Here is a 19,483-nt window from a genome sequence, read left to right as displayed (position 1 = left end):
TCAAGTCCCTGGCCAACACTGCTGGCAAGTCCTATTCCTAAGCACAGGCTCTGACTAACCCCATGATACAAAGCACCGAGTGATCTATTTTACTTTAAAATTTATATCTACTCCCATTTTTCCTTGGTACAAGATATGACCGCTCTTTTGGCCATCACAAAACTATAATTCTCAGATATTTTTAAACTTGAAAGATGCAGGGAAATGTTTCTTAGGTTAATGAAAAGAAGCAGGTAGGTCTCTTCGCTCTCGAACTGGCCACTCACCATCGCCATGGGCAAGGCATTCCATTTTTTTTATCTTATTTTCCTCACAAAAAAAATATATAAAAACTTCGTTAAATTACTTTGAAAAGTTCTTTTAATTCCTTTTGAATCTATCTGAAATTTCCTACCAAATTTGCTAGGCAGTGACAAAAAGGCAATGCCCCCTTAACACTATGTGCTTTTTTGGAGTCACTGGTGACTGAGAGAAGGGGTTTCTAAAGACACAGCACGCAAATGCTCAACCCTTAAAAGGCTTAGTTAGAACACCACTTTGCTTAAAATCTCCACCATCCTCAGAACTCTATCACTACCCTCTAAACTTTCAGTGGTATGAAACAATGAAAATAAAAACTATACCCAGGTTCTCACATTTGGAAACACATGGCAGGATTTCTGGTGGTCACAATGGCTGGGGGAATCCATTTAACTGGGTGGAACAGAGATATAAAACATCCCCACATGCCTGGAACAGACCTGCACAAAGAATCGTCTCATCTAAAATACCTCTGCTGCCCTGGATGAGAAGTGCTGCTGCATTATGCCCAGGGAAAGCGGAAGGATTCTGCTTTCTCAGGAAAGAAGGTGGGATGCTCCAGTTCTTTTGGTTATAATTGCAGAAATACATTGAGGGTTCCTTTGATTTCCACGCCAACTATAATTCAGTCTTCTCTTACAGATTAAGTAATAAGGGGAAACATAAAGAATGACGGAAGCTTCTTGTACACATCATTGACCTCAGAGAGAGCTAACTGGTCACCGGGAGCTGGGGCAGACAGACGCTTTACACCGGACTGCTGTACTCAAACACTATGAGACAGCAGCTGCTACAAGGGTGTGATGGTCCTCCACTCCTTTTCATGAAACAAAAACAGTGAGCTATGCCTTCCTTGGCCATGCTTTAATTTGTTCTTCTTTTAAAAAATAATTTATTTTACTGTTTTTTATTAAATTTATTGGGGTGACATTGATTCACAAATCCATCCAGGTTTCAAGTGTACAAGTCAATAAAACATCACCTGCACACCACATCATGCATCTGTCACCCCAAGCAAAGTCTCTTCCCACCCCCGTTTTCCCCACTTTGCCCAGCTTACCCGCCCCGCCCCTTAATCCCCTTTCCCTCTGGCTATCACCACACTGTTGTCTTTGTCTTTGAGTTATACTACAGCTGTTGTTTTTCTTCCTTAATCCTTTCACCTTCTTTCATCCAGCCCCTCCACCCTTCCCCTCTGACACTGTCAGTCTATTTCATGTGTCCATGCCTCTGCTTCTATTTTGTTGATCAGTTTATTTTGTTCATTAGATTCCACATGTAAGTGAGATCGTATGGTATTTGTTCTCTCTGATTGGCTTCTTTGATCTAGCATAATAATCTCTAGGTCCATCCATGCTGTTGCAAAAGGTAAAATTTCCTTTTTGGGGCCGAGTAGTATTCCACTGTGTAAATGTACATGCCTTAATGTGTTCTATATGTTCTCAGTTCTTAAATATTTGGGCTTTCTTATTTCCTGCTCTGTGCTTACCTCCTGAACCTGATGGCTAAGCTGGGTTTAATTTGAACAGTAAGCCCCTTTCCTTGGCATAGTTTGCACCTGTACTTTGGTTTCACCCATTCCTCCCACAACTACCTTCATCTGGCCTGACTGAAGCTTTGGTCTGTGAAACGTAAGCAGTGCCTCAGTCCCGCCAGATCTGCCCCAGTCCACTCGAAGACGGGTCAGGCTGTCTACCTTCCCCCAACATTCGTATTTTACATTTCTTCCTGACAGGAATCACCTTAATACTGACTGGGTAATCCTTTTTTCTGAATTAATATATTTCCAAAATGTCTTTTTTTCTTTGAATTCTTTTAAACTATTCCCAGTGTTATTGCCTTTTAGGTAGCAAATATTCTCTTAACACACTAGTTGGTCAATGCGGCACTGTCAAAAGGTAGAAGAAAATGACAACTATCCGTGTTTTAAGAGAAAGCTAAGAGAAACATTAAAAGAATGAAAGGACCAACCTGTTTCGAAAAATCAGACTCCTTGGACTCAAGTCACCATGGACTATCTCTGCTTTGTGTAGTTTCTCCACTATTGTCAAAAGGTTATAAACAATCAGCACTGTTATTTCACGGGTAATAAATTCACTGTGTTGAAAAAGATCCTGCAGATAGAAGGACAAACAAACTCACTATTTCTTAAGTTAGAGTGACTGCACTTACACTCAACACCTTGCTTACTGCTGCTTTCTACTCTTCCTTGTAGTTCTCTAGCAGAATGTAGGCTCCTTTGTAGGCTGGGCCTTCGCCTCAGTTTGAACACTGCTCTTCTGTGAGATTCTTTGTGAGGATTTCAGGAAACAATGGATGGTGAGCATCACAGATGGACCTGGCCCATAGAATGTGCTCTATAAATGGTAGCTTTTAAATACCCCCATTCCAACCATTTTAGAGAATTCATATTACAATCAAAATATTCAGCAAAAACCTTCTTAAGAACATTCCAAAGAATAAAATGTTGTATTGTCTTTGGGGTCTAAAAATAACCCAGTGGGGGGTAGTATAGATAAAACAAGAGTGGCAAAAATAGTCCTTTTAACTTCTGGTTCCCATTCCTTACAAAAGGAGTTTGGAAGTTGCCATTCTGTCTCATCAAGTAAAAAACTTAGTAACTCTTCTAGGATCTGGAAGTATAGATCCACACTTTTGTGAGCTCTTTTTTACCTGTAAGAGCTATATACCAGGTTCTCACAGTAAATATTGGGAAAAATTTACTCTCCTGCTTCTGGCAGGAGGAGGAGAAAAGAAACCAGTCTGAAATAGTCTATGGCATTCTTTTCTTTTCTTTCTTTTTTGGGAAGATTTCATTTTATTATTTTTTTTAAGAGTGGGGGAAGGGAAGGAGAAAGAGAGGGAGAGAAACATCGATGTGTGTTTGTCTCTCACACACCCCCTACTGGGGACCTGGCCCACAACCCAGGCATGTGCCCTGACTGGGAATCGAACCAGCAACCCTTTGGTTCACAGGCCAGCACGCAATCCACTGAGCACACCAGCCAGGGCCAGTACGCTGTTCTTAACAGGGTCTGCCCTCAGGGGAAACTGGTTAAACTGGTTTCTTTTCTCCTGACCTGGGGAAAAGAAACCCCCAACAGCTCCAGCTGGTTCTAGCTATCCTGTTCCACATGAGGGGGGTTGGAAGAGGGGGCTGAGAAACCCTTATGAAGTTCACAGTCCAAAGGCACAGGCTCACTAAAAAAGAACATAAATCACAGGACTACATAATGCTTCCTCTCCCCTCACACCTTATCACTACATTATTAAGGGTCTATTTATAGCAGTTCCTTTTACCAAGTACATTGTGTCTGGCTACCAAGAAAAAAATTACAAGGAATACTAAAAGGCAAAAACAAAATTTGGAGAGACAGACCAAGCATCAAAACCAGACGTGGCAGGGAAGTGGGAATTATCTGACCAGGAGTTTTAAAACCAGAGGGACCATGAGCTGATGATGATTCCAGATGACTGGGTCACTGTGCTGTTACCTACTTCTGTATATGTCTGAACACCAACATCATAAAAAGTTAAAAGAGATTCTTGGTAAAAATAACTTGGGAAAAGAAAATGATCGATGCTTTTCATTTATAATGAATTGGTCTATTTCTAGAAGATTAACAAGAAAAGTCCTTTTGCTAAATGAAGCACAAATCTCTCTACCCGAGGATTTGAGATTATATTTTTAGATAATTGCAGACCTGAAGGGTGAAGCAGTCTGTGTACTGGTGCCAAACAATACAGCCGTCCTGGTACTGATAGTAGCTGCACAGATGATCGCACTCTTCATTCAAACGTTCTTTCAACTTCAGGTTGATGTAAAAGTCCCATGGGACAGTTTGAGGAGACACCTGTAAGAAATTATGTTTTAAAATAAGAGCAGTTAGAATCTATGGTTATGGTTGGCAGATTAAAAACATTCCCTCCAGCCTCTCCAATACTCCAATAGAAATAATAGTAAAGGGATGTTTTTAAAAGCATAAATGTCTAATAAACGACACAGCATCAGCAAATTCTGGAAGCTGAAAAGAGAACAAGAGATAACAATCCACTTGGCAGACCCAAGGAAGGCCGATTCTAGCAATGGAGCAAACTGAGAGCAACCACACTTATGATAAAAGACCGCCTCCCTATAGTATAAAACTGGTGGCCAATTAGCCAATTAGCTATAGGAGGGTGAAGGCAGAGCTACACCAGGAGGGGCTGAACTGCTACAGAGGAAGTTAGATCCCAGATTCTCCCTCCTCCTCTTATAACCTGGCCTAGCAACTGCTTCTCCCCTAGAACACCAGAAGTTTGTTCCTAGAGGGCAAAACAGAAAGGCTCTGGGTTAGAGGATACCAGGCACTTTTGAGGCTGGGAATACCACATGGACAAGAGAAATAAGTTTACATATCAAACATTAAGATGACTTCCTTCTCCTCTACTCTCCAGACTAATTTCTCCACTCAGCTTTCCAGAAATAGCAGCCAGGATTATGTGCTCCAGGCAGGAAATTAGAGAAGTTTTCTCTGAGGGATCTGATCAGTTCAACAGGAAAGATCTAAAGATCTAATAGGTAGAATAGAAAATGGCCAAGCAAGATCATCCTACGGAGAGCCCCACAGCTGTCAAGGTCCCTTCCATACAGAGAACTTTCCATTGGCTTTCAGAGCCCACACTGAAATAGGAATAGAGCACCCGAGACTTGGAAGCCAGAGATCAAAACAGACAAAAGGAAATAGGCAACAAAGGAAGAAAAAAATTAAAGCATCATTAATACACCCAGAGAGGTAAGGAATATGCCATCTTTGAAATGAAGAGAATGCTACAAAGAAAATTCTGAGAATAAAAGAGCTCTTGCAAACTAAATACATGAAGAAATAAAAAACGCAGTAAAAAGACTGAAAATAAAGTTGACAAAACATTCCGGAAAGTAAAAAAGACAGAGATAGAAAATAGGAGAAAGAAGATAAGATTTTTAAAGATCTGTCCAGGAGATCTCATATCCTAATACACGGAGTTCTGAAATGAGAGAACGAAGACTGAGGGGAAGAAAAATTTCATTCTTTGAAGAAAATTTCTCAGAACTAAGGAGTTCAGATTGAAATGGCCATCGGGTGCCTAGCATATGGGTAACAAAAGGCTTGTACCAAAGCATGTAATTGTGAAACTCTGGAAGACTAGGGACAAAAGGTCTTACAAGGACTCAGAGAAGGGAAAAATAATCTCTCGCAAAGAATGGCAAGACTTTAAGAGCAAGATCAGAAGTCAAAAGATAATAGCACTCATCTTCAAGAGTCTAAGGAAAAAGCATTTTAAACCTTGAATTCTAACATCCGATCAAACTACTAATCAAGTAAAGTGTGGAACATGGAATTTTCTGGATGAAAGATTTCAAAAACCTTGTATCTCCTGCATCCCTTCTCAGGAAGCTACTAAAACACGAAGGCTTAAACCAAGAAAGAAGAAAAAAATGGAATCCAATATAACTAGGCATCCAGTATAAGAGAGATAACGTGAATCTCTAGGCTGGCGGTGAATGAAATTTTCAAAATAATACTCGTGTGTGTGTGTGTGTGTGTGTGTGTGTGTGTGTGCGTGCTCGCGCACGCATGCAACTGAAGGCTAGAATGTAACTGGTCCATACTCGAGCAAGCCAGAAAATTTCAGATTCCCTCAAAAAGATAAAATTATAGGAATAGTTAGTATGTATGGACACATTAAGAAACCTATACGATAACTTCTTATTTCTGATATCTGATCCTGGCACATAATGATGAGTGATTTCTTGAAGCATCAGTGACTTTCTATAAGAAGCTTATAGCCTGTTCAAAGGACCTGATGGTACTGTGGAGCCACAGTTATTGTTTCAACACACATTACTGACAAGGTAACTGTAATGACAAGGAATCAGTCCCACCTTTATTAAGGTTAATTCTGCAGAGTTCCTTGGTGTCACCCAGAACAATTTGTAATCTTCACATATTAGGTATTCTTGTTTAATGCAATAATCCTCATTACCTGTTGGGAAGGTTTGATTCCATTTAAAAACCACTGGAATATGTATAGGCCCCTCGCTTCTACTCCCTGGTTCAAGGGCTAACAGCACTACATATTTGCCAGTTAGTAGCAGCTAGAATACTTTTCAAAATCACTTGTTAAACACTGAAAGAACACATAATTCCTATTGTTACTGGGACAAGAACTTATCAATGTGTCAACTTCTATGATTCTATTTCTTACAATCTAGAAATATTTATTGGCCAAAAGCGTTAAGCTTAAGTACAAATAATCACTTTGTACGCTGTCATACACAAAAAGACATGCATTTAATGGTACTTACCTAACTCAATTTCCTTCTCTACTTCCAATTCAGGCATTGATCTATCTTCTACAAAAAACTCCGCAGAAGCACTCAGCTCTGGTTGGGATCTTAGTAGTTGTCTACGATACTGTGAACACCAGGGTGACTGAATGGGGTTTTCTGGAGGGGGAGGGGCAGTTGTAAAAAAAAAACAGACAAAACATCACCCAGAAAACCTAAAAGGAGTACTATAACAGAGGGGATAAAAACAAGATTACATGATTAATACCGATAACCTAACAATACTTATCCATCTCAGGCCTCCGCCCAGTTAGTACTAATACATTTTAGAAATTTCACAGTTTATGGGAACTTTTCTAGAAAAGAAAAACATACTTGGTTTGCTGAGATAAATGAGTGTTCACCAGACATGGATGCAGATGTCTGCTCGCCAGTCAGCGGTACGTAGGCACTCACCTGTGGCTTCATTAGTAAGCTCCAGTTTCTCGGGAATTTGAAGACATTTGATAGAGGAGGTGCTTATAACCGAGGCAGAAGATCCAGACAACCCAGAGGACTGTGTGGCCTCACCGCTGTCTTCAATAATTGGGCTAGGAGAATAACAAATAAGTCAGTCCCATCAATTTACCTGTTGTAATTTTATTTGATATTTAACAGTCTCATTTTCAAAGGCCATTATTTTCCTATAACAGAAATAGATTCATAATCAGAATCCAGGTACCTTTATTTACCCTGGTTGACAAGCAATACCTAGCATTAAATTTCTCAACTTACGACTTATTTACCTAATCTATAGTAAATGCCAATTCTACATCTATACTAAACTATTAAGAAACTAAGACACTAACCTTCTTCCTGTTTATCCCTTCTCTGAACCTCGCACTCTGCAGTAAGAAAGGGTCAAAAAAGAAAGGGGGCACCAACATCACTCAAGGTGAGTGCACGCTAACAAATGTGATAAAAAGTTGGTTGGAAAGAGTTTGAAAATGCAGTTTAAAAGCACAAATTGGCAAACTTAAGAATATTCCTCAAGCTGGAATAAGTTTGTTTAAATTAGCTGGCTTTTAAATATGGCTAGATATCATAAGGCTTGGTCTCTGGCTCTCTATGCGATTCCTTCATACCTACTTTTTCTTCATTTCCAACTCTTTATCCAAAAATACTTTGTAGTTGCCTAATTGAAAATAGTATTAAGTTATTTTACCATTATTTTAAATTTATATTAAAGGAAAAATAAATGCCTTTTCTCTCCCAGTCAGGTCTACACCATAATCCTCCTGGGTCTCTAAATCCCATAACCATCAAAATGTACTTTTCTAACCATCATATTCAAATCAGTTACTAAATTCCATTGACATTTTACCTGGGGCAGCCCTACTGTCATGTAAAGCACTTAGCACAGTACCTGGCAGGTAGTAAGAGCTTGATAATTAATTGCTACAACTGATAAGCACATGCAGTAAGAGCATTTAAACAATCTGGTTTGTGCAACCTATGATCACCAGTCACCTCAGCTTCTTGGTGCTGAGAGTTGGATTGTAGACAGTGCCACAAGCAGTTGGCTGGTCCTCAGAGGTCTTCCCATCGAGATCCTCTTCCTGCAACAGTCTCTCTGGATCAGAAGGATCCTTCAAGGGTATTATCTCATGAAAAGGAGTTGATACAAAACGAGCAGCTCGAGCAAAGTCACAAGTGTCTTCTGGGTTAGGACAAATAGTTACATTCCTGAAACCTGTGATAATAGCATCCTCACTCAAGGGCTCAATTCCTGTTAATTCATCCTGAAATTAAAACCATGTAAAATTTAGCTGCAATATTTTGATAAGAATGTGGATGCCCTATCTTTTTTACTTAGAGACATATGTTAACTAAGTGATTTTTAAAACAGGGTACAGAAGAAGCATATCAGAATCTCTAAGGAGATACAATTTTTAAAAGCATTATCATAATAGTTGAGGAACAAGGTTTTGTATCATGAAAGCAGCAAAACTACATTTCATCAAAATTACATTGTGAAGATTCTCTACACAAAGGAAAAATACTGAACAATGTCTTTTTCACAACAATTTCATTTAAGAACTAGAGGACTAATATTTTTCATCTTGTTTTGGCCTAGAAAACATTCTGATAATCTGCTATCCTCCTACCTTTTAAGTCATCTTCTATACCAAATATTTAATTTTTATTTCATTTCTTTTTTTAAAGAAAGATCTTATTTATTTATCTTTAGAGAAAGGGTAGGAGAAAGAAAGGGAGAGAAGCCCGGGCTGGCGTAGCTCAGTGGATTGAGCGCGGGCTGGGAACCAAAGTGTCCCAGGTTCGATTTCCAGCCAGGGTACATGCCTGGGTTGCAGGCCATAACCCCCAGCAACCGCACATTGATGTTCTCTCTCTCTCTCTCTCTCTCTCTCTATCTTCCTCCCTTCCCTCTCTAAAAATAAATAAATAAAATATTAAAAAAAAAAAAAAAAGAAAGGGAGAGAAACATCAATGTGTGGTTTCCTCTCACGCGCCCCCAACTTGGGGACCTGGCTCACAACCCAGGCACGTGCCCTAACTGGGAATCAAATCGGCAACCCTCTGGTTCACAGGCCAGCACTCAGCCACACCAGCCAGAGCTTTATTTCATTTCTTAAAGGTAATTCACAATCATGGTAGAAAATATGTAAAACAAAATATAAAGTGTAAAAAAATTTAAAATATGCCTTTGTCTTAAAAAGCGATAATACATACAGCCCTGACCAGGTAGCTCAGTTGGTTAGAGCATCACCCTGATACGCCATTGTGGCAAGTTCAACCCTGGTCAGAGCGCATGTAAGAGTCAGCCAATGAGTGCATGAATAAGTGGAACAACAAATCCATGTTTTTTTCTCTCTCCCTCCCTGCTTCCCTCTCTCTAAAATCAATCAATGAAAATTTAAAAAGTAAAAGTAATACACATACATGGTTTAAAGAAATCAACTAATTTAAAAGGACATATAGTGAAAAACTCTCCCTCTTGCACTTGACCCCTCATCTCCCCTTTAATTATCACTCCTAGAGGCAACTACTGTTGCCATATATACATATCTGGTATGATACATGAACAAGCATATTCTATGCATTAAAAAAGGTATCTTAAAACAAATGCAATATACGCTACTACAGTTGACCTTTGAACAACTCAGGGTTTAGGGAGCCAATTTCCTCCCCCTGCACAGTTGAAAATCCTTGGATAACTTTTGACTCCCCCAAAACTTAACTTACAAGTTGTCCTCTAGTATTGTGCGGGATTTGATCCAGGAGTCCCCTGCTGGAAGCTCAAATCCCTTATGTAAAATGGCACAGAACAATGCACACACTTGGCCCTCCCAATCTGCAGATTCTCAACCACAGATGAAAATTACTGTTCGGTTGGTTGAATCGTGGATGTGAAACCTGGGGAAGTGGAAGGGCCACAGTACATTGAAAAGAAGTCCACGTATAAATGGACCCATGCAGTTCAAACCCATGTCGTTCTAGGGTCAACTGTATGTATTATTCTTTCTCATATTTTTAGCATATTTTTCTGTGCTATTAAAAATTCTTTAAAAACAATATGGTCACACTAAGGATGTATCAGAAGCCAACTAACTTTTTTAGGTCATTCCATTTTTTATTTTAAATATCTTTGTACATTTACATCTTTGAGAATATCTCAGGAATTAAGGAAATTAAGAAATTAAGGAAATTATCCCTTAATTTCTTTTTTTTTTAATATTTTATTTATTTATTTCCAGAGAGGGGAGGGAGGGAGATAGAAAGAGAGAGAGAGAAACATCAATGTGCGGTTGCTGGGGGTTATGGCCTGCAACCCAGACATGTGCCCTGGCGGGGAATCGAACCTGCGACACTTTGGTTCACAGCCGCGCTCAATCCACCGAGCTACGCCAGCCAGGGCTTAATTTCTTAAGAATAATTCCTACAAGTAGAATTATCAGGTCAAAAGGTTATGAATGCTGCCCTGGATGGTGTGGCTAAGTGGTTGAGTGCCGGCCTATAAATCAAAAGGTTGCTGGTTCGTTTCCCAGTCAGGACACATGCCTGAGTTTTGAGCCAGGTCACCAGTAAGGGGGTGGGGCACAAGAGGCAACCACACATTGATGTTTCTCTCCCTCTTTTTCTCTCTCCCTACCATTCTCTAAAAAACAAATAAAATCTTAAAAAAAAAAAAAGGTTGTGAATGCTAAGGTTCTTTATACATACTGCCTGGTTGCCCTCAGGGTGACTGTACCTCTTTAAACATTTACGTGTTGTATACAAAAGTGCCTATTTCTTTTAACCCTTATGCATACTAGATATTAATTTTCTAGATTATTGATTTGACATATACTTTAAATCTGACAACATTAGTAAGTAGAGGTAAGAGGTATATCTAGAAGAAATAATAAATGTGGCTAAAAATTATAAAATTAAAGTAAAATAGATATCTATTGTCTAGGAATACATTTTATGCAAATACTACTTATGGCACTTTAGCCATTTGAAATATGATTTTTTTAGGGGGAAAAATTCTGATAAGTACCTATTAACAAAATTTAAGTAAAATGTTTAAAACCAAAAAACTAAATTAAGATTGACTCTTTTAATAATTCAACCCATTTTTGAACACCTGAACATAGAACTACTACCTCAAAATCTAGACTATCATTATGTTTTCTGGTGGTATTCTCAAGAATACAGTATATAATTAATTACCCTTCGACATTATCTTCTCAAAAGTCAGTGGACTAGCAGAATTATCTGGTAAAGTATTTAAAACAACAATACATGCTTGTATTGTCACCCCAATAAATTTAATAAAAATTATTTTTCAAAAAATAAATGCTTGGATATCACCCCTAGACATTATAATTCAATATAGCTAGAATGTGGCCTGAACACCTATAGTTGGCTCCCTAGGTTCTTCTGGTTACTGAAAATTTTCTAATCTTGATCTAGGTGGAGATTGCATGGATATTCACACGCGTAAAGTCTCATGTAGCCGGGCAATTAAATTTGTAGTCTACCGGATGTAAAACAGGTCTGTCTGGAAAAAGTCCAGCCATTGTTAATATAATGAGAATGGTTTGTGCAACATTGATGTAACATGGCAGCCAAGGAGAATGGACTGGAATGTGCATGCATGAACAATGATGACTTCACTGTACTAGTCAGTGGGGAAGGTACACACCGTTGAGTGAGCATGTGCGTTGTGTGGCTGTTTCCATTCAAAACAACTAAGTGAGTGCAATGAATCTGCATCAATTTTGCATTAAGTTTGAACATTCCTCCAAGGAAACTATTCTGATGATTCAGAAGGCCACAGCTATGGGCAACTGGTGATTAGCAGCTTTATCAAAATAACATGCCCACTCATGCATCATGTCTTGTGCAGAGTTTTTGGTGAAACATCAAATCACCCAGATGACTCAGCCCCCCTACAGCCCAGATTTGGTGCTGAGACTTCTGGCTTTTCCTAAAACTAAAATCACCTTTGAAAGGGAAGATATTTCAGACTGTTGATGAGATTCAGGAAAATATGACAGGGCAGCTGATAGCAATTGGGAGAACTGTGTGAAGTCCCAAGGTGTCATTGTCCTATGTACAGTGTTTCTTATATCTTCTTTAATAAATGTCTCTATTTTCATATTACATGGCTGGATATCTTCTGGACAGACCTTGTATTTCATGTTCTTCAACCTCACAACAGATTTCCAGATGCTGGCTTAAAGAGAATGATAACTTCTTCCTTAAAACTTCAAGACTTGAATTGCTATGCGAGGCCTTTTTACCCTAAGAATTATTATGTCATTTGTCCACAGTGGTTAAAATAGAACATTGCCCTGGCTGGTGTGGCTCAATGGATTGACTAAGTGGACTTTGAACCAAAGGGTCATTGGTTCGATTCCCGGTCATGGCACATGCCTGGGTTGCGGGCCATCCCTGGTTGGGCATCTGCAAGAGGCAACTGATCGATATTTCTCTCACATATTAATGTTTCTCTTCCTCTTTCTCCCTCCCTTCCCCTCTCTCTAAAAATAAATAAGTAAAATCTTAAAAAAAATTTTTCAACAGAACATTACTAAAGTCAAATGGCTGGTCCACATTACTCTTCCACTGCCACAAAAAACATCTTATGTAAAAAGAACAATGATTCTTTGTTATGTTAGTTTAAAAAGAAAAAGTGCTAAAGACTTTTAAGACAGTGATTTTTTTCCCCACTTAAAAAATTGAAAGCCCTGGCTGGTGGTGCTCAGTGGATTGAGTGCTGGCCTGCAAACTGAAGGGTCACCGGTTGGATTCCCAGTCAGGGCACAGGCCTGGGTTGCAGGCCAGGTCCCTGGTCCTGCAGGAGGCAACCTATTGATGTATCTCTCACATACTGGTGTTTCTCTGCCTGTGTTTCTCCCTCCCTTCCCCTATCTGTAAACAGAAATAAAACCTTAAAAAATTTTGAGATATAATTATATAATTCAAACTTTCAAAAAATTCGCCTTTTGAAAGTGAACGTTTCAGTGGTTTTTAGCACACTCACAAGGTTGTGCAATCACCACCACTATCCAACTCCAGAATGTAGTGCCCCCCCCCAAAAAAAAATCCACACCCATTAGCAGTCAGTCTCTAACTCTTACAATCTCTAACCTCCTGAAAATCCCTAATCTAGTTTCCATTTTTATGGATTTGCCTTTTCTGGACATTTCCTGAAAATGGAACCATATACCATGTGGTCTTTGGTGCTTAGCTTCATTCTCTTAGCAGTGTTTCCAAGGTTCATCCAAGTGGTAAGATGTATCAGTATCTCTTTCAATTTTACGCCTGAGTAATATTTCACTGTATGGATATATAACATTTTACTCAACCATGTACCAGTTGATAGAGATTGGATTGTTCCCACTCTTTGGTTATTATGAATAATGCTATGAATATTCATGTACACGTTTTTTTGTGTGAACATATGTTTTTAATTCTCTTGGATATAAATCTAGGAGGAATTTTCTCGTTATATGGTTCCTCTATGTTTAACATTTTGAAGAACTGCCAAACTGTTCTCCAAAGTGTCTGCATCATTTTATATTCCTACCAGCAGTACATAAGGGTACTAATTTCTCAATATCCTCACCAACACTTGTTATTTTCTGTCTTTTTGATTACAGCCATCCTAATGTCTGTGAAGTAGTATCTCCTGTAGTTTTGATTTGCATTAGTCTGATGACTAATGGTGTCGAGCATCTTTTCATGTGCTTATTTCAAGTCAATAATGTTCATTTGAACCCTAAACTATTTTGAGAATCGAATGAAACAATCCACTAGTCTATTATATTAACTTAGGAATACTGTTCCTCCTTACACAAACATCTGGAGATACATCCTCACTTGAGGTGATGCTGTCTGAAGTTTTGAGGACTGCAAGGGGTCTTCGTTGGACTAAAACCCGTGAGGGATCTGCAGGAGGACTGGAAAAAGACACATTCCATTTAGCAAATTTTCTTCTATTGACATAAATAACAGTAATCTCTCATTTGCAAAAACAGAAAACTTTCAGGTTCAAAACAAAACAAAAAATTCAAACCTGATATTCTTTTTTTCTGAAAGAAACTCATCAAAAATGGAGAAAGGTATACTGGAACCTACAGAAAAAAAGACTAGATTTATACTCTTAAGAGTAAATGCTCTATTCAAGACAACTAGGTCAATTAATATTTTGTATTGTTTGAAAGCAGAAAGGCAATTTGTTTGCTTTTTATAATGAATAATTGCAAATGTATAAAGGTAAAGGCCATTTAATGATAATTATCTAACCATGGAGGATCTTGCGTGTCTTTATTCCCCATCACCACTACTCTTGAAACACAGCCCAACTCCAGATTATTTTGATGCAAATCCAAGACACTATAATTTCATCTATAAATACTTCAGTATATATTGCTATAGAGAGGTTCTTTAAAAAAGCATAATCTCAAAACGTGATCATACCTATAGGATTAACAATTTCTGAATATCCAATATCCAGGCAGCCAAATTCCCATTTTACCATAAATTTTTAGAAAGTTTGAACTGGGGATGGAGAGTAAAATTCATGTACTGTGCTGATAAAAATGTCTCTGATATAGCTTTTATTCCATTGAATTCTTTTAAAATAATTTTTTGTTGAAGAAACTGGGTTGTTTGCCCCATAATGCTAATTTTTTTTTTTGCCAACCACACCCATCTGTGTTGTTTAACCTGTTCCTCCATGATTTTGTTTCCTATAATTTGGTGGTTGGAATTAGAGGTTTAATCAGATTCAGTTCAATGTGTTTTTTTAAAACTACTTATAGTGGATATTCATGTTATCACTTTAACATGTTACTAAACGAAAGAGAACAAATTTGAATATAAAATAATCTTATTTTTAAGCTTTTTTTCTTTGTTCCAAAAACCACTTTCCAGTCTTAGCTGCTGGATACTATAGATATGCTTAGCTTAGTGTACACTAACTAAAGTGGAAGATTATTTGGTAGTCAGCATAAATTTAAATTTACATTTAAACCAATTATTTCAAAACCCTGAGGAATCTTACAAAAAGTCTTTCAAATGTCTATCTTATCTTGAATCACATGCTTATAACTGAATTCCATGATTTAAAGATACAGTAAGAACCTTAGTCCCCTCTCTGCCTTCTTTCAACCCCCTTTACAGTAATTAGAAATATATTTACCACATGTTACATAATGCATGGGTTATCAGCAAGTTCTTCATGACATTGTAAAATACAACTCACCTTTAGCGTGAGGTTGTTCTTGACAAACGTTTTCTGCAAATGAAGTTTCCCTGTAAAGAAACTTGTTTTAAAATATATGCTTAGTACCCACAGAATTATTTAATTCTTAAAAGTTTAAGAGGCTTTTTATTAAATATAATCTTCACTCTGAGATAAAGAAAATATTCTAAGCCCTGGCTGGCATAGCTCAGTGGATTGAGCGCGGGCTGTGAACCAAAGTGTCGCAGGTTCGATTCCCAGTCAGGGTACATGCATGGGTTGCAGGCCATGACCCCTAGCAACCGCACATTGATGTTTCTCTCTCTCTCTCTTTCTCTTTCTCTTTCTCTCTCTCTCTCTCTCTCTCTCTCTCTCTCTCTCTCTCTCTCTCTCTCTCTCTCTTTCTCTCTCTCTCCTTCCCTTCCCTCTCTATAAATAAATTTAAAAAATCTTTAAAAAAAAACCCTTAAAAAGAGAAAATATTCTAGTATTGTAAATTCAAATTCTTTAATAAAATGGAACCTTTAGTCATTAAAATTGTTGTAGAAATATGTTAGATAGTAGATGTTAAGTTACATTAACAGTATAAGTAGATTAAAGTAGATTACAAAATGGCAAACTCTCACTTTTATATAACAAAGCAAGAATAGAACACATAAGGAGAGATATACCAAGTTAACAGCACTCATCTCTTGGTGGTAGACATAAATGGTTTTGCCTTTTTAAATTTACTTTATTTATTTATTTTATTGATTTACTTTTAGAGAGGGGAAGGGAGAGAGAAAGGAGAGAAACATCAACATGTGGTTGCCTCTCAAACACCCCCTACTGGGGACCTGGCCCACAACCCAGGCAAATGCCCTAATTAGGAATTGAACCGGTGACCCCTCGGCTTATGGGAAGACACCCAACCCACTGAGCCACCCCATCCAGGGCTGGTTTTGCCTTTTAAAGAATTATGGCTATTTGATTGTTTCTATTAAAAAACATGTATTTTTTTAATGGAAAAAAGTCAGTACCCTAGCCTGCCTCATCAACATCACAGTTTACGTTGTGACAGAGACCTGCAAAAATCATGTCTTAATACTACAGAAGTCAAGGAGACTTCAAACCACTAGAGAGTCTAAGGTTGGTTCTAAATGCCCTCCCAGAAGCATCATTCTTTCCATTAATGTGGTCCTACCTGGCACAAAAATTTACTGGACAAACAGAATTGGACAGAGTCATTCCTGGTATTTCCTGAGGCTCAGAAGCAATCCGCACATCAGCTCTCTCCTTTGTAGGCATCTTTTCTTCCTGCTGTGTGCATTAAATAAACAAAATCAATTTATCCCCGTCTAGAAAATGTTACCTATCTTCAATCTTTAGTTCCAAAATTAGCTTTTTCATACTATCCCCCTGGATACCTACTAACAAGATAAAATGTCTGTTCCCCAAAAGTTCCTTCCAATAATTTATGTTCCTAGTATAAACTGGAACTGTTGTAATCAACTGAGCAGTGCCAACCATACATGGAATTTCCTTAGTTAACCCCATTTTAATGGAAAATGACTAAAGAGCTAAAGTTACAGGTAACAAAACAATGGTTTAGAATATAACTAAGAAGTCAATAAATTATATCACATACCATAAATTCCATTTGAAGTCACCTGTTAAATTACTTTCTTGCTCAATTTTGCTGCTATTAATTAATAGATAAGAAACTAAAGAAAACTCAAAATGGTGGAGGAAAGGACTTTTTCTATTCTTTTACATTTCTTAAATTTGTTTCAATAAGCTTTAGAATCTTATGTATTAAAAAAGAGGAGTAACCTGATCAACCGTTCTTCCTTGCTGAGTAGTTTGAATTTGTTTTAGTTTCTTCTCCATCTCTTCAATTTGCTTCTGCATTTCTGCTCTCTTCTCTGCACTGGTCAGTAGCTCAGCTAGAAACGATAAAGTTGGCTGAGGCATTTACTTCTTATAGCAGTTCATTCTGTCAAAAACCATCTCTGGGGCTCCTATCCTCAGCATATATGTTCATATTACAGATAAGAATGATATAAGTGGTCCAGAACTCTCAAACTGAGGTCTCTTATTTATTCAGTCAATAAAAAAATAGAGTATGTACCACATGCCAAGCACAACTCTGAGCATTTAGGTTTCGGTGGTGCATAATACAAAGTCCTTGGTCATGCGATGTTAACATTCAATTTGGGGGAGGCAAACATACACACATATACAGTAACAAGAAAAAGCAATGTTAAAAATAAAGTAAAACAGGTGATATGAGAATGTATGACTGGGTTGGGAGATGGGGGTCAGGGGCTATTTAAGACCAGTGATAAGAGAAGATCATTTAAGAAAGAAACTTTATATAGCTATAATCTGAATGACTAGAGGCTAGTCCCATATGGATCCAGGGAAAGATAATTGGTGAAGGGATGAGCTGGCACAAAGGCCCTGATTCAGGAACAAGATTGCGGTGTTCAGGGATCACACTGTGTTCCAGTGAAGGCCGGCGTGGAGTGATGAAGCACAGTAAGAGGGAGGAAAGTAAAAGATGAGGTTGGAGAAGTAGGCAGAGGCCAAGTCACGTGGGGGTAAAGAGTTATATTACATTCTAGACAATGAAAAACACTGGGGAATTTTGAGTAAAGAAGTAACATGATCTGATATTTAAAAAAGATCACTTACTGTGAGCAAAACAGACTGTGGTAAGAAAGGGTGTTGAAAGTCCAGATACAATAGTCTAGATAAAAGATTGTGCTTTGGATTAAGGTAATAATGGGAATGGGATAAATGAAAGATTTGGAAATTTGGGGATGGTAAAATTAATGGGCTTATTCACTAGTTGTGGGAAATAGTAAGAAAATAGTGATCAAAAATGGCTTCTGGATTTTTTTGCTTAAATAACCAGGATGCACAGTGATACCTTTCATTGAAATGGGGAACTGCTGGTACGTGTGTGTGCTGGGGTGTGGTTTGTGACAGAAATCAGTAATTCAGTTTTGGCTATGTTGAGTTTAAAATTTTTATTAGTATCAACAATAGATAGAAGTCTGGAGTTCAGGTGAAATGACAGGGCTGGGCAGATAAATTTGGGAGTCTATAGCTTATAAACAGTATTTAGTTCATTGCCTAGAGATAGCTGTAGAAAGAAAATTGGAATATTCCAGAACTTTATCCTGGGCCTCAGGAAGAGGTCCTAAATAAGAACAGCAATAAAGGAAATTGAGAAGTAATACACATCAACAAAGAAGCCAAGAGAAGGATTTCATAAAGAAGTTTTCATCAACTGCCTAATGAGGCCAAAATCAGGACAGTAAAAGCCAGTGGGTTTGGCTGAAAGGAGTTTTCTGGTGGCCATGATCAGACTACTTCACCAGAACAGAGGGGTGCTTGAGGAAATAATAGGCAGTGGAGATGATTACAACTCCCAAGAAATTTTGCTGTGAAGGGAGAAAAATGGGTAGTAGTAGCTGGAGAAGAATAAGGATAATTGAGGAAATTTAAAAAATAAAAAGAACTGGAAACATTAAAAGTATCTTTGTTTTAATGGTGAGAATGATTTAGAAAAAAGCACTGGGAGGAAAAAAGAGCTACTCCTCCGATAGGAAGAGAAAAATATTAGTTTTAACAGAAAGAATGTTAAGGTGCACAGATATGAATTATGGGATATGGTAGATGCGGTAGAAGAAAATGGAGTTACCATTATATTCCTTTCACTTTCCCAGTGAAGTATGATGCAAGATCATAGCTAAGGAAGATCAGCAATATTGAAGATTTGAAAATATGAAAAATATTAAATTAGTTGTTTAGCAGAAATTCACCTACCAGGAAACTGCAGTAAGACTGCTAAGCACTGGGGAATACCAATTTGAGACCTGTGGTCATGAATTTAAAGACTTGTACACATAGTTGCATTTTTCTCCAGCTATTTTTAAACTGCTTGGATGCAGAGACAAACTGTGAGCAGACAGGTTAATTTAACCAGGGTTGAGGTTTTGCCAGGCAAATACAATATAGAGATAGAAAGTTAAACAGGCGAAGGGTATTTACAAGGAAGTGATCATAATGATGAATCACTGACTCTGAGCTGAGAAGAAAGGAAATCAGGACATAAGGATGATAATAAACAGTACAAAATAAAA

At 38.0% G+C, this 19,483-nt stretch overlaps 1 protein-coding gene across 2 annotated transcripts in view; it reads right to left on the bottom strand.

Annotated features, from left to right (window-relative positions):
- BUB1B (BUB1 mitotic checkpoint serine/threonine kinase B) overlaps positions 1–19,483 on the bottom strand; it is a 67,173-nt gene that overhangs the window by 4,220 nt on the left and 43,470 nt on the right. The window contains exons 10-20 of one of the 2 annotated variants that reach the window (XM_045822781.1): positions 17,163–17,275; positions 16,534–16,649; positions 15,372–15,421; positions 14,181–14,238; positions 13,959–14,064; positions 8,120–8,391; positions 7,067–7,200; positions 6,629–6,769; positions 6,206–6,306; positions 4,005–4,154; positions 2,272–2,414 (exon numbers count right to left, since the gene is read on the bottom strand). In XM_045822781.1, the coding sequence (XP_045678737.1) occupies positions 2,272–2,414; positions 4,005–4,154; positions 6,206–6,306; positions 6,629–6,769; positions 7,067–7,200; positions 8,120–8,391; positions 13,959–14,064; positions 14,181–14,238; positions 15,372–15,421; positions 16,534–16,649; positions 17,163–17,275 (1,384 nt within the window). The remainder of the gene's footprint in view (positions 1–2,271; positions 2,415–4,004; positions 4,155–6,205; positions 6,307–6,628; positions 6,770–7,066; positions 7,201–8,119; positions 8,392–13,958; positions 14,065–14,180; positions 14,239–15,371; positions 15,422–16,533; positions 16,650–17,162; positions 17,276–19,483) is intronic. The other variant, XM_045822780.1, reaches the window with a different exon arrangement.

The sequence above is a fragment of the Phyllostomus hastatus genome, unplaced genomic scaffold, assembly GCF_019186645.2.
Source record: "Phyllostomus hastatus isolate PE091 unplaced genomic scaffold, TTU_PhHast_1.1 phas_scaffold_501, whole genome shotgun sequence".
Lineage (NCBI taxonomy): Eukaryota > Metazoa > Chordata > Mammalia > Chiroptera > Phyllostomidae > Phyllostomus > Phyllostomus hastatus.
This window is presented reverse-complemented; position numbering and strand designations above follow the sequence as displayed.